Source organism: Canis aureus, chromosome 22, assembly GCF_053574225.1.
Source record: "Canis aureus isolate CA01 chromosome 22, VMU_Caureus_v.1.0, whole genome shotgun sequence".
NCBI lineage: Eukaryota > Metazoa > Chordata > Mammalia > Carnivora > Canidae > Canis > Canis aureus.
In genome coordinates, this window is record NC_135632.1 from 6,813,152 (window position 1) to 6,836,970 (window position 23,819).

General features: G+C 39.9%; 1 protein-coding gene across 7 annotated transcripts in view; it reads right to left on the minus strand.

Moving 5' to 3' along the window:
- Positions 1 to 23,819, minus strand: part of MED12L (mediator complex subunit 12L) — a 323,065-nt gene that overhangs the window by 221,117 nt on the left and 78,129 nt on the right. For 5 of the 7 annotated variants that reach the window (XR_013360938.1, XM_077864688.1, XM_077864687.1 and 2 more), the window contains exons 11-15: positions 9,411 to 9,542; positions 6,657 to 6,783; positions 4,991 to 5,205; positions 3,561 to 3,665; positions 2,498 to 2,674 (exon numbers count right to left, since the gene is read on the minus strand). Coding sequence is in view for 6 of the 7 variants with exons in the window: in XM_077864688.1 (XP_077720814.1) it covers positions 2,498 to 2,674; positions 3,561 to 3,665; positions 4,991 to 5,205; positions 6,657 to 6,783; positions 9,411 to 9,542 (756 nt within the window). In the remaining variant the exon portion in view is untranslated. The remainder of the gene's footprint in view (positions 1 to 2,497; positions 2,675 to 3,560; positions 3,666 to 4,990; positions 5,206 to 6,656; positions 6,784 to 9,410; positions 9,543 to 23,819) is intronic. The other 2 variants (XM_077864692.1, XM_077864691.1) reach the window with 1 other exon arrangement.

Consider the following 23,819-nt stretch of genomic DNA (forward strand, 5'->3'; position numbering starts at 1 on the left):
CCCGAGTAATATATGAGAACATGCACCCAAAAAAGTGTCTATCACACTTCTAGCATGCTAAGTATCAGACAGATTCCAGCTCGCTAGAGGTCATGACAAGAGCCCCCCTCAGCATCATGTATCTGACCCGGTGTAAAGGGTACACCTACAGGCAGCTGGAACGTGGGCACACTAGAACCTGTGCTTGCTGATGGTCTAACATGTTTTTACTGACTGGCAGATCAAGATAGGATTCATATGAGCATATGTCAAACTACTAGTTTCTTTTCCTGAATCTTTTGTTCAAGTCCCCATTAGTTTTCTCCCCATTAGTCTTCATCAGTAGGGCTACTACATCTTTAAGACTGGACGTCAGGGGGGTTGGGTTTAAATCATATTTTTATCTTCTCACATGCATAAGTTAGTAAAATTTTCCCTTTTGATTAAGGAAGAGAACCAGACTCTCTACAGCATTCCTATTGTCAATGTTTTTTTAGTATATACATTCATTTTCCCCTTACTGATGTTTTATTTTAAGTGACACAGTAAAGGGAGGCCTAGGACAACTGATGATAGAAGGTTATTAAAAAATTGTATCCTGGGCAGCCTGGGTGGCTCAGCAGTTTAGCACTGCCTCTGGCCCAGGGCATGATCCTGGAGACCCAGTTTGGAGTTCCACGTCAGGCTCCCTGCATGGGGCCTGCTTCTCCCTCTGCCTGTGCCTCTGCTTCTCTCTCTCTGTGTGTCTCTCATGATTAAAAAAAAAAAAAAATTGTATCCTACAACATCAATTTTCTAGCACTTGTCCTATGATCGCCTTACAGTTAAGTCATAATCCACCATAAGAGACTTAATCCCTGGAAATCATTCATGCTCCTTCCTCTTAGAATGTCACATGCTGGGAATGACTGTGTAGCCCAGGACTGCATAAACAACAGACTAATGAAGCCCATGCTCGGGTGGTACCCTGCACACGAAGACATGGAAGAGGGTACCCAGCAAAGCTCTGCTAACCCAAGAGAGGAACACAGAATCCTCAACCAATTCCAACCATATTCAACATTTTGCCAACATTTTGCCATATTTGCTTTATTACCCCTCTCTTTTTTATTTAAATTAACTTTTTATTTTGGAATACTTTAAGATTTACAGAAAAGGTACATAGATAGTACAGAAAGTTCCCATGTACCTTTCCATCCAGTCTGCCCTAATGTTAATGCCTTACACACCACCATGATACATTTGCCAAAAGCAGGAAATCAACACTGGTGTATTACCTATGAACTAAACTCCGGACTTCAATATCCCGCCTCCTCCTACTTTTGACTCCAACTATTTTAAAACTAATTCCAGACATTATAATAGTTCATCCATAAATTCTTCAGGACACAACTCTAATGTATCAGACCACCCTTTCTGTTGCCCAAAATACACAGTAGGATTATTCCATTATGTTGGAAATGAGTGATATGTACAGGTAAAGCTAAAAAACGTATTCAGCCAGTGATAAGCAAGATTCTTAATTGTAAAAAAAGCAAAAACAAAAACACACACACACACAAAAAAAAAACAAACATGGGTACAGTGATTTTGAAAGTTCCAAAATAACAACAAAACTTGAAAATTTAGAAAATATCTAGTTTGCAGATCAAAACTCCTCAAAGATATCCAGAACGTATACATACCTTACAATTATAGTGCTGTTAAAGTAATAATAATGTGTTCAACAACAACAACAAAAAATGGCACATTAAAATTTCTCCTAAAATTCCAGGAAAAAAAGATAGTAAACCTAAAAATATAAACACATTTACAGATTTTGGTCGAATTGTCATTAATACCCAAAAACCAATTTTGTTTCCCTGTAGTAAAAAGCATGTCACTGGTTATGAGTCAAAAACTGAATTTCCTGGTAAGTATTTTTCATATGCTGGTCAATTCTTAAATTCATCAAATTAAAATCCCAAGTCCATGTCATATACAACCTTCTCTATGAAGCCTTAACCAATTTCTCAATCAGATGCTCTCTCTTCCCTCCAATTTTTATTGAGAGTGGAAGAGACCGGGAATGTCAAAGGAATGATTCACCACCTTCCAGCGGTCACTTGGGTTTTTACTCAATTATTGCATTTATTTTAGTGCATACCATTTTATATTTGTCTCCCTCCTATCTTATTCATCTTTCCTGTGCCCCAAAATTCTCATTCATACCAAAAGTACCTATCATAAGACAGTGCACATAAAAGCTACTCCATAAATGAGTTTCAAATGCTCTTGATAAAAGGATACTCATCTAGAAAATTCCAATAAATCTAGCTAGCCAGTAGTATCACATCACAAATTTGAACTACAACTGTGCATATGCTATACGATCATAATTATAACAAAAGAAGCAGTAAATGAAAAAGTCACCTGCTTTCATATGTATTACTCAGGCAAGTAAGTAGTAGAACAGTCGACCATTAATGATCCCATAATGAAAGAATCAGATTGTCAACTGATCCAAGCAATGACTTACCAGAGGTATGGGAAAATGTGTTGCATACTGCAGGTGTCGCAGGAGGTCATAATTAGATGGAAAAATTAGCTCCCTGGGTTTTTCTCTCTTAAGCAACTTCTCACCATTAACCGACATTCTTCTGCCCAAGGAAGGGTTGGCATTCTCACAGGACTCTCCAGGCATGGGAGAAAAAATCTAAGTCATGTAAAACAAATGTTAGAGATTGTAAATGAAAGAGCGCAACACCAAAACACAGTACCACATACTAGAACTTCAAACACACAAGACACTCGTACACTATCTTTTCCTTAAACACTTAGAAACTATACAAAGAAATTTTGTTAATTTCCACAAAACTCATATTCAGATCAGCAGGAAGCTACCATTATCATCTCCCATTTTGGAGATGAGAAAATGACAACCAAACACATGTAAGAATTGTGCAAAGTTATACTTCCCAGAGGACCAGAGACAACATCAGACTCATAGGTTAAGTGTTTCCTCATAGGGCTACATTTCCTACAAAAACATACACACAGAAATAATTAATAAAACTAATAAGTAACAGATATAAAAATTTTAGTCAGTATCCCAAACAGTATGTTTTTTATAAAGCACCTCACTGAGATCCATAAGGAAGAAAATACTATACTTATACTGAGAAAAAGTAGAAAAAGTGTAACAAGTCCAGAGTCACGAGAGCTATTATTTAGAAACTGAACACCTACATAGCAAATCCACATGGACTGTCATGATGAAAATACTCTATTCATGTATTCCTGAGAGATGATGGTCTCAAAATGAACAAAAGAGTCACAGACAGTCAACTAGGAGGACAGGAGTGTTCTAATTTACAAAAGAGGCAATGCAACCAAAACCTCAGATGAACTGAAATGAGACAATTGTACAAGATGAATAACTGTTCCCCAGAAAGGAATATGGCAGGATCACATTTACATCACAAGTACACGAGTCATTCCAGTACACGGGGCAAGGAACAGTAGGATGGAGGAGACAAGCTGGGATAAGGGTAGGGAAGAGGGATTAATTAGTTCAATAAGAATTTGAAAGTTGAACCTACTGGAAATTCCGAACCAAAGTCAGTTTTAAAGTCATTCTTGTCTACTTCATCAAAAATATTAGTAGTTCCTGAGTCAATGCCCATATGCGCCATGATAGTCTGTTCCTAATAATTGCCAGAGAAAGAAAGTGACACTGTAAATTTTGTAGTTCATTAAAAAAATTGAAGCTAAAATATGACAGTGATGTTTTAAACCACCCTAGGTCTTTTCTCTCCCTAGTATCTGTATTTTCCCCCAAAAAAGAGAAGAAGCTTTAAGACATGCACTTCCTTTGCAGAGTCACATTCTTTATCCTCGTAAGATTTAATTTCCATGATACTTGGAAGAAAGAGCTCACAAAATTCCTGATTAAAAACGAACTGGCCATAATGTCCCTCCTTTATACTATTCCCAGTCATGCGCTTACAATCTTTCCTTATAGAAATCTCAGAATAAGCCCAAAAAAGAAGATACCAAGATACCCAAGAATAGAAAAGAAACAACAGAAACAAAGAAAAAGCATAAACACATAAAGCAACTTTAGTTTTTAGCCTTTTAGGACTTCTTCTGTAGGCAAATTTGGAAACAACAGTATTTACATTAAGGAAATAATTTTTAATTCCTGCACCATTTAATCACTAAATCTTAAGAGCACAAACTGAATCTACACATGCAATTAATATTGTCAGATTTTTCAATTACAAGGATAACCAGTGTTTTAAAAAATATCACCACGGTGTATGCTTAGGCTCTTACAGAACTAGTATGAGGCTTGATTTTAAGGAACTGCCACAATCTCTCACCATTTTCTACTCTTTCCCTTTCCCACCTTCATGCTTTCTGCCTTGAAAACTTCTTTAAGTATCTGGAACAATGTCCAAAACACTAGAAATTGGCAGAAAATTATAAAGTCATACAGCATAAAATAATTTGTTGAAAAGAGTGATTCCACAACATTTAAGTTTTCATTAATTGGAAGGAAAATATTACGTTATGATCAAAACAGATTTTCCCATTTTGGAGGAAAAACAGAAGCAATGAATGAATTGGGGAAAAGATGTTCCTTAGAACAGGACCTTAGGAAAAAAAAAAAAAAAAAAAAAAGAACAGGACCTTAGGCCAAAACTAGGCTGATTTTAAGGCACAATAAAGAAAAAGTGGAAATTAGAAATACTAAAATCAGAAGCATGTCATTCCTATCCAGTAAAAAAAGTTATGGACTGTCAAATCTATTCATTAGTAGTTTTAGAGTATCCAAAAGAATATTCTGGAGTGTACAAATTATTGTCCAAATGTTTTTTGCTAAGTAAGAAATAGAGATGAACAAGTTCTGTAACAGGAGAAAACAACTAGAATGTGATCACCCTTCCACCACCAAACAATCCTTCTCAAAGTGGTTTCCCAGCTGAGCGTTGTTTTCAAGGCTGGGGCACCATTCCCAGGGCCATACCTCCATTTTCATGTCATGATCCTTTGGGTAGTGTTCATCCACATTTTCTCCTGCTGGAGACCGAGGTCGGGTCGAGGCAGTGACTGACAAGTCTCCTCGAGATATGAGGGTGCACATGTATGCATCATGAGAAAAGACATCGTGTCGGATGAACTCACAAAAGAGCAGCACCAGATTCACAAATTCCACCTTTTCACATTCACTGTTTGGATCCGCTATCAAGAAACAAATCAAGATTTCAGGTCCCTTGACCCAGTAGAAAAAACACACCAAATGAGAAGGCTTAACAAGGGACACCTGGGTGACTCGGTCAGTTGAAGTATGCTTTGAGCTCAGGTGATGATCTCAGGGTGCTGGGATTGAGCCCCACATTGGGTTCCCTGCTCCGAGGGAAGTTGGCTTCTCCTCCTCCAGAAATACAAGAGGCGTTAGAGTAGCTAACTTCCACTCCTGACGATCTATTTTCTATTCTCTATGATCTCTTCTGTCCCTGCAATTTCCCGTTTCCTCTTCCATGTTTCGCTACAGCTCCCTACCTTCCAACCACCTGTGTGGCTCCAGCTCTTACTCTCTCCCTAGCCCAGAATAGCTATCAAGTAACTAAAGGAACCTCACCCAAGAGCATCATTCAACCCCAAACGAGGCCCTTCTCAGAGTTATCAGAAGCAGTACTATTTCCTGCTGCTTTACTTCCTTCTTCACAACAAACCTGTCCCTCCTGCCCCGTCCATTCAGTTTTCTCCCCTTTCTATCACTTTTCACTTTATGCCATTTTTGTTGTTTTAGCACTCTCTACCCTAAGATCCTCCCTACTGTACTTTATCACACGAAAGCCTCAGAATAAGATCAAGACCACTAACTACACATACATGATTTTAATTTTTTTTTTTTTTTTTTAGATTTTATTTATTTGTTTGAGTAACTGAGCACAGGCAGGGGGAGGGAGAAGCACACTCCCCACTGAGCAGGGAGCCCAGTGACAGCCTCGATTCCAAGACCCTGGGATTATGACCTCAGCCAAGAGCAGACACCCAACCGAGCCACCCAAGCACCCCCTAAATGATTTTTTTAAGTGTCAATTTACAATATAAACCCATTGGGCTTATAATCCCCAAACCCTCGACTCCCCCACAAACAACCCCACTAGAAAAAGACAAAAGAATGGGAGATCAAAGAATATCCCATATAGTGTAGGCAAGCAGCCAAGCATCTGCACATTTCCTTGCATCAAGGACCTGGTTGTAAACTACTTTTGATTTCTCCCCCTTATCAGAATTTAGAAAATGAGAATTTTGAAACCAGTCCAAAAAGAGAAAATTCCTAATCACAACAGTGATTAGATAGTGAAACATCCCGGACCTTAGCTCCTGTCTTTCGGTTAAGAAAGATCTAGAAAGGGAAGACTAGACCATCAAATAGTAGAGAATGAGACGGCTTATTTCTAAAATTTTAAAACTCTGATAATTTTGAAGTCTTTGAATGTTACCGGATCTTTGAATTGCACAGAAATCTCCATTAAAAACATGCAACAAAATTTTGCTCAGTAAAATGTACATTATATCCAGCGCCAGGAACTTTTGACTAAGATGCAAGTAAGGAAGCAAAGAAGGAAAATTAGCTCCAATCTCTTATTTAAGATCTAGAAGAAGCAAAGAACTTTACTTACATAAGGAGGGGGCTTGTGTATCTAAAAACCTTAGAAGAACATTCTGGAAAACAGGCAAACTAGATCCAGCAAGAGAGGCTGAAGAAATGGACTCCTTCTCATCTAATACCTCTGATTCACCACATCTCTAAGATTAAAAATAAACAAGCAGAGTTAATTATAGGGGGCAATGAAGGCACAGTGGATCATGAATTTGTTAGTAATTTATGGACATTTAAATTCTCTGGGAAAACATGCAAAATTAATTGAGATTTCTGTACTTCTCCGCTATGCATCATATGCTATCAATCATATAATTTCTGAAAGTTAGGGGAAACTATCCCAGAACCATTCAAATGATTTCAAAGGACATCCATGAAAAACACCATTCATGTGAATTATAAACTCTGCACCACACGTTATAACTAGCCACTGAATACACAGCATAGTACGACAAACTACTCCTTATCCCTATGCCAAAATTGATAAAAATAATTTGAGGTTGTCTTTTTTTTTGTCTTCAATTTTTAATAGCTCATGTTTAACTGGATATACTTCCCCTGAGAAATATTTGGGCATGCTATTATTGAGTTTGATTTTGTGTGTGTGTTTGTTTTTACGAGATGAGTGTATTTAAGAGTATGTGCAGGGAGCACTGGGAAATGTGGTGTTGAATGAGAAAGCTAACATTATTCCTCTGATAAGATTCTTTCACTCATCATACTTCACCAATTAAGATCTCTCAGAACCTGTGGAGTCTGCACAGTTCATGAAACACATCTAGAGAAGCTGCTTACCTCCTGCATTCAAGATAGAACTTACTAGAAGACCACAAAACAAAAGCCCTCAGAACCCTTAATATCCTTTTGACCTTCCCATTTTCATGATCTATTCTTTAATACTAATATATTAATTACTACATTAAGATATTATTTCCCTAATCCATCCTCTCTTTGTGAAGTTCAAATTTTGAAAATGGTGATGTTCGACAGCAATCAATTACCTTAAACATCTCTGAGAGAATAAGTTTTTTAGACGTGGACACATTCACACCTATTAAAATTACAAAATAATCTGCGTGTGCCTCTTCTGAAAGTGACTGTGTGTGAGTCCACGGATGCATCCTAGAGCACACTGGAGGAAGGGATGCCCATGAGACACAACAACCCAGAAGGAGCAACAAAATTTGAGAAATTCAACTTTGGTTACTGAAGTCTGATCACCGCAATTCACTGTAGAATAATCTATCTACTCACAGAAGAAAGAAAAAAAAAAAAAAGGGCAATGAAACACCTTTCCTAATCTACACACTGTAAATGGGCCATGTGTTTCACACTTCACTTAACCCAGTATCTTCAAGCCCCAACCTGAACAATGTGATTCTTTTTATTTGGTGAACAGTATTTTCCCAACAGGAGGGGAGAGAGAGGTCTATGGACATGTTCTTCCTATTTTATTTTTTAAGAGCTTCACAGGACACACTATTTTCAATAAGAGAGAACCAGCTATGTCCTCATCTACTCATACAACATTTTCTGAGCATCAACTATGCACTGAGCACTGTTCTGGGTGCCAAAGACAACACTCAAAAGGGTAGATGAGGTCCCTGTTGTCACGCTTAAGCTCCAGAGGGTGGTAGGCAGGCAGTAAACAGTAAGCCAACAAGGAGGGTAAAACAGAGTGATGTGAGAAAGAGTGCCTGAAGGGTGGGTGATGGAGGATCTTCCTGAGGAGGTGACATATGTTGAGCTACAAATGCTAGAAAGACACACTTCCTAAAATAAGAATGGCAGAAGGGAACTGGCCATGTAAAGAAACACCCAAAAGGAACAGCAAGACAAAGGTCCCAAAGGCAGACGCTGGTGTGGTGTGCTGAAGGCACAGGAGGGCCAAGGTGGCTGCGACTGTGACCCACGGGAGAAATACATGAGATGAGGAGGGAAAGCCAGGCCAGGGAGGCCCATGCAAGACTCTCTGGACACAGCAAGGAGCCATCAGGGGTCTGAGGAAGGGGACAACATGATCTGTTTCCTGTCTGAAAAAACTGCTCTGGGTGCTGTGAAGAGCAAAGCAAAAGACAAGCAAGGGAGCAGAGAAGAGAGGGCCCTGCAGCGGTCCTGAGTGAGGGTGAGGGTGGGCCGGTCACACCACACACACCCCTTCTCCTGGCCATCCCTCTGAATCTTATGGGCAGATAAGGAGGCTAACTTAAAAATTTTCCCTCCAACAAAAGCTAATGTTTATCAAGTTAGCTTTGGGTTTTTTTCTTTTCCTTTATGATCTACTTCCACGGCTTTAAATGCTCTATCTGGGGTCAGTACACAATCTCAAAACTAATACATTGGTATTAGTAATCTCAAAATCAGAACTGCCTCAAGAAAATACTTCCACATCCACTAAAAATTATGTAGCTTTAAAATTCAAAAAGTTGTTTTATATTATATACATTTCCGTGGGTGTGTGTACATATTAAATGTATATAATACAAAACATATATATGTGCATGTGTTTCAACCTCATATAAGGAGAGGTCTTTGTTCTAAATCAGATGTGAAAGTTCTATTTTAAAAGATACAATTTTAAATTAGTCCAGAATATAAATTATTGGCTTCATCAACTTAGAACGATCTTATATGTCGTCCTTCTGTGAATTTGTACATTTTTCCTTAAAGAAGAAAAAAAAAAAATAGCATAATGAGTAAGGAAAAAGAATCCTCTCCAAAACAGTTATTTTTAAATGATGGTGTTCGACAGCAGAAAGAAAACTGAACCTACCTCTGCCTCGATTTCCGCTTGCCTCTTCTCCAAGAGTTTTGCCACCGCCATGGCCCTGTGCTTGCCTGACCGTTTGCAGCTCACCGCCCATTCACACAGCAGCGTCACCACAGCTTCATCATTGGGAGCGACCTACAACCGAGAGAAATAGGTACCAGCCATGTCAAATGTCAAATGAAGTATTCACCCAATGAGAGGAAGCAAGTGATGTAATGTTTAAAGCTTTTAAAGCTTTCTTTAATTGAGCTTTCTTATATTCTATTATAGTTATTTTATTTATTTAATGTTTTAAAGATTTTTTTTTTTTTTAATTCATAAGAGACACAGAGAGAGAGGCAGACACAGGCAGAGGGAGAAGCAGGCTCCCTGCAGAGAACGGGATGTGCGGCTTGATCCCAGGACCTCGGGATCATGCCCTGAGCCGAAGGCAGACGCTCAACCGCTGAGCCACCCAGGTGCCCCTATTATAGTTATTTTAGAAAATGTTCCCTAATCTTTTTTAATTGAAGTATAAAGAGTAACACTAGAAGTAACAAGGAGGAAATCACTTACTAGAACAGCTCAATCTATGACAATTTCAAGGGAATGAGAGTCTCCTTTGTACATGCCTTCATTTACATAGAATCATCACTCAATCTCACTGATCCTCCAGAACTCAACTGATGTTGATAAAGCCAAGAGAAAGGGAAACTGACCACTGAATATCCAGAAGAGCTGTTACCTATCCCAAGCCCTCACTCCACTGTTGACCCCCTCACACTCTCACACTCCAGCCTTGTTTACTACCTAATCTTAACTTGCCAGGTTATCAAGTTGCCCAACAGGAAACTGAAGGCAACTGGAGAGGAAGCTAGAATACTGACCAAAGACTCACTGCATTAGAAACAACAAACATGAAAAATGGCAACCAAGCATCAAAAAAACAAAAAAAAAATTAAAAGCAGACACAGTTAACAGAGGACAATATATCCTGGGCCTATGTAGGGCTCAGCACTGCCATCAGAACTATAAGCTATAGCTGCCACGGCCTAGAAATGGGAACCACAGACTGAGGATCAGAGGGGTCAAAGAAAGGTCACAGGAACCCAAGTGACATGAATTAGGGACAGGTAGGAGGAGGGAAGTCATGGGAGAAACCATCCTTTTATGTAACCAAGCCAACCAATGCAACATCAATCACAAGTTTTTAATATCTGTCCAAGTGTATAAACACTACGCCAGAAGAACTGGATAACTCACAGTATTGTTGTATTTATATGCTATTCGAGAAGTCCCTAACTTTTTAGAATCCACAGCTCAATTGTGATTATAATCCTTGTAAACACACTCCCAGGAAAAATATGCAGATATATACACATAAATCTATGACAACTTTTAAGAAGGTTCACAGACTCTGAGAAGACACCCAGGAATCCTAGGATAAGAATCCCTGATCAGCTTGTACATACTAGCAAATAATCTAGATCATGAAAATCACTCTATTCCAAGATTCTTAGTCATCCTACCCAAAATCTGGCTGAACACATGTTGACTCATAACAAAGAAATGTTATCTAGGGCAGATCTCAAAAGCATCTCTGGGTCTCTTAATTTAAATTAAGAGAAATAATTCAATTAAAATATATAAAGGTTGAATATAACATTTAAAAAAGAAAGCGAACTAGAAGGAATGTTTGCCTGGATTCAAATAAATCCAGAGAAAAGTAAAAATATAAAAGTCAATTCAGTGAAGCATCACATGCTTAGACTTAGATTGTAGAGAACAAAGAAAGTTACCCTGAAAATACTACCATCAGTTTTTTTTTTTTTTAAGATTTTATTTATTTATTCATGAGAATACACAGAGAGGAGAGAGAGAGGCAGAGACACAGGCAGAGGGAGAAGCAGGCTCCATGCAGGGAGCCTGACGTGGGACTCGATCCTGCGACTCCAGGATCATGCCCTGGGCTGAAGACGGTGCTAAACCGCTGAGCCACCCGGGCTGCCCACTACCATCAGTTTTTAATAAATTAGTAATGTGCATCATATCCACATTTATAAAGTCTTCTGTATTTTATTCTACATCATTAAAACATGAAAAAAGGCTACAAAATAATAAATAACTGACTCACTCAACTTAAGTAATAGGCTTCTCTTGACGTAGAGAGGCATAGAATAGCACATATAAAGGAAACCACTTTTTTTTTTTTTTAAACACAACCAGAGAGGACGACTGGTTTGGGGTAATGTACTAGAAAATAAGCCGTAGGAAGGAGTCCATTCACTTCCAAAAGCACTTACTAAGTACCCATGCTAGACATTGAGGAAACAAAAATTTAAAAGATCTGACCCTGTTCTCTAAAAGTTCACCCTCTAGAAAGAAGAGCAGAAAAGACAACTAAATCATAAAGCTATGAGACATGGCGTGCCTGGCTGGCTCAGTCAGAGGAGCATGTGACTCTTGATCCTGGGGTCATAAGTCAAGCCCCATGTTGTGTATAGAGATTACTTATGCAAACAAATAAATAAATAAACCTTAAAAAAAAAGTTACAGGATGTTTTGACAACACGGAAGAAGAAGTAATTAAGCCCGCCTGTCTGCACCTTCCATATCTCATAGGGAATGAGTATCCGTCAATCCCATCTCACCGACATCTGAGATCATAAATTGAAGACAGAAGGGCCCTGCAGTCCACCTGCTACAGCTATGGTCTAAATTTGTAATTATTAGAAAATAAGTGAATTAAGACAATCTAAGGAAAATGCTGCTAAAACATTCCATTCTTAAAATATAGAATTTTATTACAGGAATTTTCTTGTATTCGTATCAATTATATGCCTATAATCCATTTCCAACCAATAAATATTTTCCAATCCTGGCCAGATTCAAACAGTGCAAAGTCCACTCTTTTTTTGGAGTATCAGATAGACGGTCAAATAATGCCAGTCTTTCCTTAGGAGACTGGAGTAGTGGGGATGGAGGAATAGATAGGTTCTGTGCCTATTTTAAAATAAACAGTAAGAAAAATAAATAAATAAATAAATAAACAAACAAACAAACAGTAAGATATTACTAAAGATGTTTTATTACTAACTTCTCAGAAAATCATACTGGAAAAATCAGGTCACATGATACTAACTTGAATGCAAACAATCCCAGCAAAACAAATAATTACATATTTATGTATTTGGGTCATAATGTACTTCATTACTTCTTTATTGCTGAAAAATTATTAGTGATAAAATATTCTTCTAGTTTCAGTGTATTTTTCTAGATAATTTCTCAATGAAAACTCCCCCTCCAACCTCTACTAATTACTACTAAGTTTTGATTCACATTTTAAGCTATTTTTACCAAGAGTCCTCTTCTAGATTCTGCTAACAAAAATGACGATAACAAAAATGAGGATATCCATGAGCATATTTTGCTCTATGTACCCGTTCCAGGGAATATCCAACCAGACATGTTCAACGTGCATACAAACAGACCTCCCCGGCTCACACTCCCCATGTGCAGATCCTTGTACCCCTCCCTCCCTGCTCTGCATCAATCAACTTTTGTAAAATTAGAGGATTGCTTCCATTTGCCTGCCAGATGCTATCTTACAAATTAATTCAAATAACTGTCAACAGAACATCACAATTTCAAATATGTAAACTGAAGTGCATTCTCACCCTATAAACAAACTTCTAAGAATATTAAGCTCCATTTCTGTATTTTTTAAAGAAAAGATTTTATTTATTTATTCATGAGAGACACACAGAGAGGCAGAGACACAGGCAGAGGGAGAAGCCCAATCAATGTGGGACTCGATCCCAGGACCCCCGGGAGCACGACCTGAACCAAAGGCAGACGCTCAACCACTGACACACTGAGGTACCCCAAGCTCCATTTCTTTAAAACAATAATTATGTAAGTGCAATTTAGCAAATATGATTTTAACATATAATAACTTCAAGGCAAAAATTTGAGGCAATTTAGGAGTTCAAGATATGAACTACAATCCCGGTCTTCAATGAGATGACAAGTGGGACAGACATACATATATACCAATAATTTGGATGCATTAAAAAGGAAATGAAAATTGTCTCAGAAAGTCAACGTTGTTAACAGGAACAGAGAGAGAAGCCTGAAGAGAACATCTAGATGCTTCCTTTTAAACAGTGGTTTTTGAGAAAAATCTTGAAGAATGAGTTAAATTTCAAAACAGAGATAAACAAAAGGAGAAACAAGTATGTGGGAGACAGAATAACATCCCCCCCCCCAACCCCCAAGATGTCCACATGGTAAATCCAGGACATGTGAATACATTACCTGAAATGACAAAAGGGACTTTGTGGCTGCATTCAAGGTCAGGAGGTTGGGGGCAGGGGAGGCGGATTATCCTGGCTTTATTGGATGGAACCAACGTAATCACAGGGTTAGTTGTGAGGCAAAGAGATGTGACAAGAGAAGCAGGCGCCAGGTCAGGGAGAGACTGGAAGATGCTGTGCTGGTGGCTTTGGGGAGGGAGCAAGGGGACACAAGCTGAGGAATGCAGGTGGCTTCTAGAAGCTGGGAAACATGGAGAAAGAGTGGCCCCTATGACCCCCTAAGAATGCAGCCTGAGTGACACTTTGATTAGAGCCCAGGTAACCTCCAGAACTACAAGAGAATAAATTTGTGCTGTTTTAAGCCACTAAATTTCTGACAACGTGGGATGGCAGCAATAGGAAATTACTCCAAACTAGTTTTAAACAAGTACATAAAAAGCGGCAAACATGGGTGTAGTTCAAGGAATTAGAAGAGCAGGACTAACTGGTTTGGTGGCAAATAAAGGAAGGCCACATATAGGTAAAAATCCGGGGGAACAGCTTAATGATACCACATTGCAAAAGAGTACCATGAAATAGGTAGAAGCCTCATTAATTCATTTACTAAGTAATCAGTAAGTGTATCTCGAATACCTACTGTGCCAGGGCCTCTTCTAGGTGCTAGATATAGAGTCTCACGTATTATTTTGTAGGAGTAAAACCTGCTGATTCCTTCTGGATGTGATTCCCACTATTTAACAAGGGCCTTAAAAATGTTCCTATCATTCGTTCCAAAAATTCAATCTCTGGAAATACAACCCGAGGAAATTGTCTTAAAGTAAGAGGACAGCAGTGCTCGGGTCATCAGGGAAACAGGACACTAAAACCCTCCCCCCCTTTCTAGACCCAGAAACTGACAGATTCCCTCTGAAATTTGAAGGAGGCACATAATGGAGTAAATCAGAGAAAACAGGGTGAGCTCACAGGCAGAGAAAGGGCTCTATGGGTGGTTCACAGGCCAGAGAATTTGTCTTTGGCGGTGGAACTATGGGTATTTTTGTGGTGTTTTATTTTTATGTCTATTTTTCTGCAAATGGTGAAATTTTGGGATCTAATTAAAGATGTATAAATAAGGAAGGCAGACTGGAGAGGCCTGCCAATGAACAAAGGAAACAGAAGTCAAAGACGAGTGATTACCAGTAGGGCTCACATCCCCTAAGACAGCATTTACCCCTCTCAAGCAAGGTGGGCTCCCCGCTGGCCTGCCATCCTCTCTTCAGGGATTCAAGGACGCCATCCTCTCAGCTTCAATGCTACATTCTGCATTGGGGTCTTTGATAGATAATGTGAAGACTTTAGGTAATTCTTTGGTCACAAGAAGAAAGGAAAAAAAAAAAATCACCCTATCAGGTACTGATTAGGTGCACTGCTTAGTGTTCCATCTCATAAAACATTTTGGATACTAAAAGACTAGCCCTGACCCGATGAAACTGTTTCTATTCTGATCAAAAATAATTTTGACTAGGTTTTCTGCAACATGTATTGCTTATTCTAGTCATTACTAAAATCTCAGCACTTGTAAGTGATCAAGACAGACGCAACAGAAATTAAGAACTGAAAGTTCTTGACCTTAAATAGAGGTCTTTTCGGTCATTTCTTTTTTTTTTTTTTTTTAAGACTTATTTGAGAGAGAGGGGGGAGTGCATGCACACGTAGGCGCATGGGGAGACGGAGGGAGAACCCCAAGCAGACTCCTCACTGCCGGGCTTAATCTCAGGACCCTTACATCACGACCTGAGCTGAAATCAAGAGTTGGACACTTAACACTCTGAACCACCCAGGTGTCCCTCTTTCCATTTCTAATGAAAATTTAAAACATAAAATAACTTAGGATGGACTTAATAATCGGCCTCAAAATCATTAATAAAGATATCCTGGCAAATTTACAGGCAGTAATAAAGATAATTAACGTATATTGAGTACTTGCTCAATGTACAGCCAGACGTTGTGATAAATGTGTTTCAGGAGCTATTTCTTTTCATCTTTACTACATATGAGCTGCTTATCACTGTCATTTTACAGTTAAGGAACCCAGGGCATAAAGATGTTAAAGAGCTTGTCCTCGATCACTCAGATAATCAATAAAAAACTCTTGCCACAGATAAATCTTGGGAAATGAACTAAGTAAGGACAGCAACACTATGTGTCAGAAGAAGTCGGGAAGGTAACAGTGACCCACCTCCCCGAGTACACAACGGCCTTTGTGTGAGCTCCAAGTTTCTCTGGGCTCTTCTCCCTCGACTCCTGACGCACAACATGAGCGTATCCTGCTCTCTGGTGCAGAATATCACTTCCATGAAATATGCATCTTTCACAACAGGGCCTCATGGTTATTAGATCTCCAGCTACCGGTTTCAAATAATCCATTAGGAAGTGGAGAAACACCCTTGAGAGCTACTGAAGAAAAGTCCTTTACCATTTCAAACACTATAAAGGAGAGCTGGAGTCCAGGAGCGGTAACAGGCAGCTTTTCACATTGGTACGTCGTAAGAGACACCAAGACTTGGTGAACAGTCCAGTCCGCAGCATGCACCCCGAGTCTACAACTACACAGAGGCAACTGGGACACAGAAGGATGAAAGAGACAGAGAGAAATTGAGCCACGGTACATAAAATTAAGGCTAAACCAGGGGGTCGAGAATCTGAATTCTAGCCACGGCATAAATTAAAACATGTCATCCTGGCAACAATGATATTCACAGTTGCAAATTTCTGGCAGCAGGAAGTATCAGAAGTAATAGTTGAAAATATTTATCGAGTAGGCACTGGGTGTTTCCCACATATCATCTCTAATCTTGACAACAAACTCTGAAGCAGGTGTTGCTACCCCATTTGACAGATAAGAAGACTGAGGTTCAGAAGTTAAGACGGCCAAGGGCACAGAGACCTAAAGTGGCAGAATTAGGAGACCTAATTTCAAAGCCCATTCTTTCTGCTGCTCCCATCATCCCTGAATCAAGATCCCTGGAAGCACGAGGAACATCATGGCTATGGGAAAACCCCTCAAGCAGCTCACACACACAGCAGGAAGCCTCTTTCCAAGCCCCACTCCACCCAGCCACTATCACCCACTGTCACAGCCCGACTCCGCTCTCTCTAGGAACAAGTCAGACTCCTAATCAAATGGATGGGTATGCAGAGAATGAATTACCAAAGACTTTGCTCCCCCTCTAATACTTGCTAGGCCAGATACTCGTAGAAGTCAAGGATCTGTCTTTTTCATGGTTTTATTTTCAGCATCTACCACAGTGCCTACCACACGGTAGATTCAATCGGTGTTTTTAATCACAGAGTAAAAGCGACACTGCATTACATGAAACCAAAAGCGAAAACAAGGTAAGATGAGGGCAGACAATGGTGGGTGGAGTTTACATTTTATTCCCCTTCCCCAAAACACAGATGCACTTACTTACTATGGAAAGGTATCTGACAGTCTAACAGCTGATTAATTGGGAAGTACTAGATGTATTCTATTCCTAATTTAATGAGTCAGGGATGCTGACCCCACTATTTAGCATGATTCTGAAGGACTTAGCCAATGGGAAGGAGGAATAAATACTTGAAAGGATATGGCAACATTATTAGAGTTTACATCATTATCTTCCTCCAGAGAACTAGAAGAACTGGAGAAGGGGATCCCTGGGTGGCTCAGCGGTTTAGCGCCTGCCTTTGGCCCAGGGTGTGATCCTGGAGTCCCGGGATCGAGTCCCACATTGGGCTCCCCGCATGGAGCCTGCTTCTCCCTCTGCCTGTGTCTCTGCTTCTCTATCATGAAGGAAGGAAGGAAGGAAGGAAGGAAGGAAGGAAGGAAGGAAGGAAGGAAGGAAGGAAGGAAGGAAGGAAGGAGAAAAGAAAAGAAAAGAAAAGAAAAGAAAGAAAAGAAAAGAAAGAACTGGAGAACCAGAAAAACCTAGAAAACTAGAAGACTTTATTAGAATAAAAGAGCTGAGCATCATGACTAGAATGAAAACAAGCAAAAAGCGATAGACAATATTAAGCAGAGAGAAAAAGAAAATCCTGCAGAATAATTTTGTAGAATGTAACCCATTCATGTCTTCCAACCTGTTGCTAAGTGTTCATATTTGTCTACATAAACGCCCAGGAAAATATCCAAAGGACACGTTCCAACATGAACAGGGGTTACTGCTCACGTACAGAATGAGTGCCTGCTATATAGTATGCTCCATTCTAATACTTTCACTACGATGCTATGACTGTTAGGCAAACTGAGGCCTGAAGGTTAAATGGCTTGTTAAATGTGTCAAAGCTACCAGGTCACAGACCTAAGAGTCAAATCCATGCTATGTGCTCCACAGGAAGAGCTCGGATGCAAACATGCCCCCTTCTGGGGAGAAGAGTGAGAGAAAGGTCCAAGTTGTGGGTCAAAGGGCACTTCTTATAAAAAATGTATTCCAAGGATGCCTGGGTGGTTCAGTGGTTGAGCATCTGCCTTCGGTTCAGGTGATCCCAGGGTCCCGGGATCGAGTGCCGTGTCTGGCTCCCCGCAGGGAGCCTGCTTCTCCCTCTGCCTGTCTCTGCCTCTCTGTGTGCCTCTCACAAATAAATAAATAAAATCTTTCAAGAAATAAATGTATTCCATTCTATGTACATAAAAATCATAAGAAACCTGAAACTAATAACATTGTATCATTCTACGCTGTATTGTAAAAAACCTTGTACTTCAACAAAAAATATTTTTAAAAATCCCAATAAGAAATAATCACCATAATGAGAACAAACAAGACAATGAATGGATGGATACAAAATTCAAAAATCAGTAATGCCCTTCAAATAACAGCATTGTTCATTTGGCCTCATGAACTTTGGACACACCCACAATGGTAAAATACTGAAATCGTTATTAACTCTATAGCAAATCATCATCATTAATGGTGCTATCTACATCTACAGTAAAGATAACCCAAATGTGGAGATCCTCATCATCAAGGTCTGTCACATTCTTCTTTCCTGGAAAGAGTGGGTATAAACTTGATAGATTAAGTCTAATTCCATTCTTACTCAACCACTCAATAACCTAATGGCCTATAAAAACTAACCACAGGCCTTCTCTTCTGTTACAAACAAAGAAGGGAAAATAATTGACAACTACATCTGACAGTCAAGCTTCCTCCAGAAATTAGAAGATACTTGATGAGAGTGTTTGCTATTTTAAGAAATGTCTTAATATACTACTGATATTATGAAACGACACCATAAAAAGGAATGGGAAAAACCAATGACTCATTACCGTAAGCAACAGCAAACTCAAAAAACTTGAGATCAGATACTAAAATAAAGCTCTTCAATAGCTTTTTAATCTGAGCCTAATGGGACATGTTTATAAATGTAATTAATCACTCTTAGTCAACATTAAACAAAATGGTCATATCTGGATTGAAATGTCATATTACAGCATCAATAAATAACACGGAATAATATATAGAGTAGTGAAATTAGCGAGTTATATGGCTTGCAACCTAAGGCACATTTACAGAAATCTGGATGAATTTCAAGAACTGCATTAAGTTAAATCGTGGTCTAAACTGCTACTAGGACATAAGCCTGTTGTACGTGATCACAAATAGCACTTACATGAAGCATCTCCGCAGAAAGCAGTAAGACTAAGACTGTTAACCACAGACCCAGAAGACACAATATTTAGATATAAGCAGTATCCACTTGTGACAAGTCTTTCTAAATACGAATGATAGATTCCCTGTGTAAATTTCCAAAAGATATTTAAGATGCCTGATATTTTGAAGAGGAAAAGGGCAGGTTTTCCTCCTCTCACATCCTTAGAATCAATGTTGATAGCCGTTAGGTCTTAGGACACCTAGGAAATGAATCTGCTCTTCTCCAGTTATATCATCAACATTTAAATAATAACACAAATGCAAAAAAATAGAGTTTTGAGAATGATACAATTGCATGATAACAGAAATCCTGCATGAGGCAGTACCTGGGTGGCTCAGTTGGTTAAGTGTTTGACTCTTGATTTCAGCCCGTCATGACCTCACGGTCATGAGATCAAGCCCAGGTTCAGGCTCCATTCTGGGTGTGGAGTCTACTTAAGATTCTCTCCCTCTGCCTCTCTGCACTCTCCGGCTTACGCACGCACAAGAGCATATGCGCACACACACTCTATCTCTCTCTAAATAAAAATAAGTCATACACGAGATAAATTATAAAGTAACTCCCTCCAAAACTCCATGAAAAGTCTCTCCAGACTTAATAATCCAAAAGTCATCACTGTATGGTACAATATGCTTTCTACTTGCCTTTTATGAGAAATGAAGGGAACATACAGGTAAGAAGGGAAACACAAATTTTTAAAACATGGTACTAGGTTGATAAAGTCATCCAACCATGAAGATAACAACTGGCATTTACTAGGTGTTTACCCCAGGGTACCAAGTGAAGTGGATTCTAGTAGTAAGGCGCTGTACAGTGACAATGACACAAGGGAACAAGTAACTAGCTGGAATCCACCCAGCTACTGGACAGCAAAGCCAGGACTCGAATCCAGGTCTGAAGTAGCCTCAAGTTTGTGATATTCTACAGGGGTCAGCTTGTTCAACTTGAAGATTTGGATTTTTCTAGCTTAAATATTGTTTATTATGTTGAAATTGTCAAGCCTTTAAAAATCAGAGATTGTTCCTGCAAATATGCCAATATTAATATGGAAACTGTGGCAATTATAAAAGTTTTTCCCTCCTTTTTCCAAAATTACACCTGACACTTGTTTGTCCTCTATAGTTATCTGAAATAAAATGGTTTATTAAAGAAGTGGGACAAGGAATGGAATGGACTAGTCAAAAGCTGAGTCCTCGGGGCACCTGGGTGCCTCAGTCAGTTGAGCATTCAGCTCCTGACCTCAGCTCAAGTCTTGATCTCAGAGTAGAAGTCCAGGCTTTATGCTGGGCTCCACACTGGGTGTGGAGCCTACTTAAAAATAAAAAAAATTAAAAAAAAAATAAATTTTAAATGAAAAATTTTTAAAGAAAGAGTTGGGTTCTAGAACCATTTAAGATTCTAATCCCTATTTTCCCACCAATGAGTTGGGTATGAGGTTGGACAATTTACTCATTTGCTCTACACCTTGGTTTACTCATCTGCTAAGTAGGATATAAAGAAAAAAGAATTTTAGACATGTGTCTCATTGGCCAAGGAAAAATTACATGAGATGACATAACACATTTAAAACAGGGCCAACTGTTAAAGGCTGAAGAAAAAAGACTCATATTAACATGCTCGAAAACAATCCAAGATGCCCACCACAATGTAAATGGATCCATTACTGACCCTTATCAATAACAGCAATGTCTAGATGTCTGGAGCTGCCATCCCCCCGCCCCGCCCCCAACCCTGTTAAATAATCACCCTTTCACTAATAGATTTACCTTAAGAAAGAAGAAAATGGTAGCTCTAAGAGATTGGCAATTCCCCCTTCAGGCGTCTAGTAGGACACAGCGTGACTTCTGCAGTACAATGTGCTTGGGCAGGGCTGTGACCAGCATTAACAATTCTAAAATTCAGCACATGCATCTCCACAGGAAGCCACCTAGGTATGTTTTCCTTGTTTGCTTAACTTTTGCCTCATTTGACTTTGTTATCTTGAGTCTTAATTTTTGAAAATGACTATTTCTTTTTTTTTTTTTAAAGACTTTATTTATTTCTTTATGAGAGACAGAGAGAGGCAGAGAGGCAGAAGCAGGCTCCATGCAGGGAGCCCGATGCAGGACTCAATCCGGGTCTCCAGGATCACACCCTGGGCCGAAGGCAGCGCTAAACACTGAGCCGCCCTGGCTGCCCGAAAGTGACTTTTTCTTAAACATTAAAAAACAACAAAACCAAAGCCCTCCCCCCACCTCACCCCCCAAAAAACCCTAAGCATCAGAATGACCATAATCTCTTTTACTACATGGTAGTACTACAGCCACCTCACCTTGGTGGGCCAATCCCATCCAATTGCTTCCCCACTGAGGGTAAAGTCTTTGGGAAAATCCAAAAATGTAAAAAGTCTGACAGATCCTGGCTGTGCTTTATGGATTAATGGCTTGTGATGGCTAGTTGTGTGTGCATGTGTGTGTGCGTGTGTCCACAATAGTCCAAAGGGACCATATTCCTTCCATGTCTCTAGAGTTTAACTGCCTCCCTAACTATAAATCAGTTATAATACTAAGTAGTGTTCACTGAGTACTCATTTACACACTAGGCACTATAAGTATTTAAGGGTTTTATTGATATTGTTTCAGATCATTCTCATATCATCAGGAGGTAGAAATCCCATTTTACAAATGGGAAAATTGAGACTCATCAAGGTTAAGTGAATTGTACATAATGCCAAAGACAGGCACTACTACTAACCTACTGATTTCACAAGCTGAGACCTCTCCTGTCGGCCACACCCCTACTCTCCCTGCATTTTTTTCTTATATGTCTGAACCTGTACCATTGTTAAAGCCAACATATTGTATAGATTTTATTACTGCACTCACCCTTGCTCTTCTTACTCTTGCCCCACTTTTTTTTTTTTTTTTTAAGATTTTTATCCATCCATTTGAGAATGAGAGAGAGCATGAGCATGAGGAGATGTAGGGGAAGCAGAGGGAGAGGGAGAAGCAGACTCCCTGCTAAGCAGCGAGCCAGACACAGGGCTCAATTGGGATCATGACCTGAGCCCAAGGAAGACACTTAACCAACTGAAGACACCCAGGCGCACCCCCTACCAACCCTTCCAAACCCAGTCTCATAGAGGGCTTTCCTTTCCAGCTCACTGTCCCCAGCAGCTTTTATGTAAGCCCCCCAAAAACAAATTCAGTAAATATTTCCTGAGTACTTCTTGGGCCCCAGGCGTAGTGTTAAGCCCGAGCTGGCCAATAAAAGGAACACAGACTCTGACCTATGGGGCTACAGGCTAGCGGGAAGAAAAACATGGAACAAGCCCAGCAATGACAGAAACTGAGATTTTCCGTTGCATGGTGGCCCGAGTTCTTCAGCCACACTGATGCAGACCTGGTATGGCCCTGGAGGCCTGGGCCAGAGGTAAGACAGCTGCTCTCGACTCTGGGCCTATGCCATTCAAGTAAAAAGAAAAAATCAGTACGAACTCATCCCACCTATTCAGAGAATGCTTCGTGAATACTCTAAGCAGAAATGAAACAGTAAGTTATTTAGATGTTCAGGTTTGGGTGTGTGATGGTTTTGTTTAACAGCAGGGAAAGAGGAAAACATATGTGTTACTGCAGCTGCTCTGGCCTTTTCATTACTCAGGAAAAAGTCGGCTTCCTTGCATACCAAAGAGAGAAGTGAAAAGGCAGCTCTTCCTGCCATCTTTAGACTTTCCCTTCTATCCATGTCCCTGGGGGACTCAGAGATACAGCTACTTCTCCCTTCACGCCCAACACAAACAAGGGAAGAAGCCAACAGGAAGGAAGCGGTCTGGGTGCTCTGTGAGGCTGAAGGACACCTCATCTTCAGACTTGAGGTCGGCAAAGTGGTCCCCGCCTGTAGTGAGAGAAACTCACTTAGGACTTGGAATCAGGAGGTCCCCCCCAATTCCCAACAACAGTCCTTTGTGTGGACATCAGGCTTCTCTGCCTCCATCATCCATAGCACAAATGGTTCTTCTGAAACACTAAACAGGCAAATCCATAAGCCAAAGTATAAAACAGGTGCCAGGAGTTGCAAAGCGACAGGTGTCTGGGCAAACATGGCCAACAGACACACTGCTTGGTCTACGGAGTGTTTTAAGACTGAAAAGGTTTACATGTAAGTCTTGACATCCAAGTTCTCTTAAAATGTTGAATGATAAGACGACAGCAGGTCTGCATTCCCAACTAGAATCTGAGCCAGGGATCCCTGGGTGGCGCAGCGGTTTGGCGCCTGCCTTTGGGCCAGGGCGCGATCCTGGAGACCCGGGATCGAATCCCACATCGGGCTCCCAGTGCATGGAGTCTGCTTCTCCCTCTGCCTGTGTCTCTGCCTCTCTCTCTCTCTCTCTCTCTCTGTGACTATCATAAATAAATAATAAATAGATAGATAGATAGATAGATAGATAGATAGATAGATAGATAGA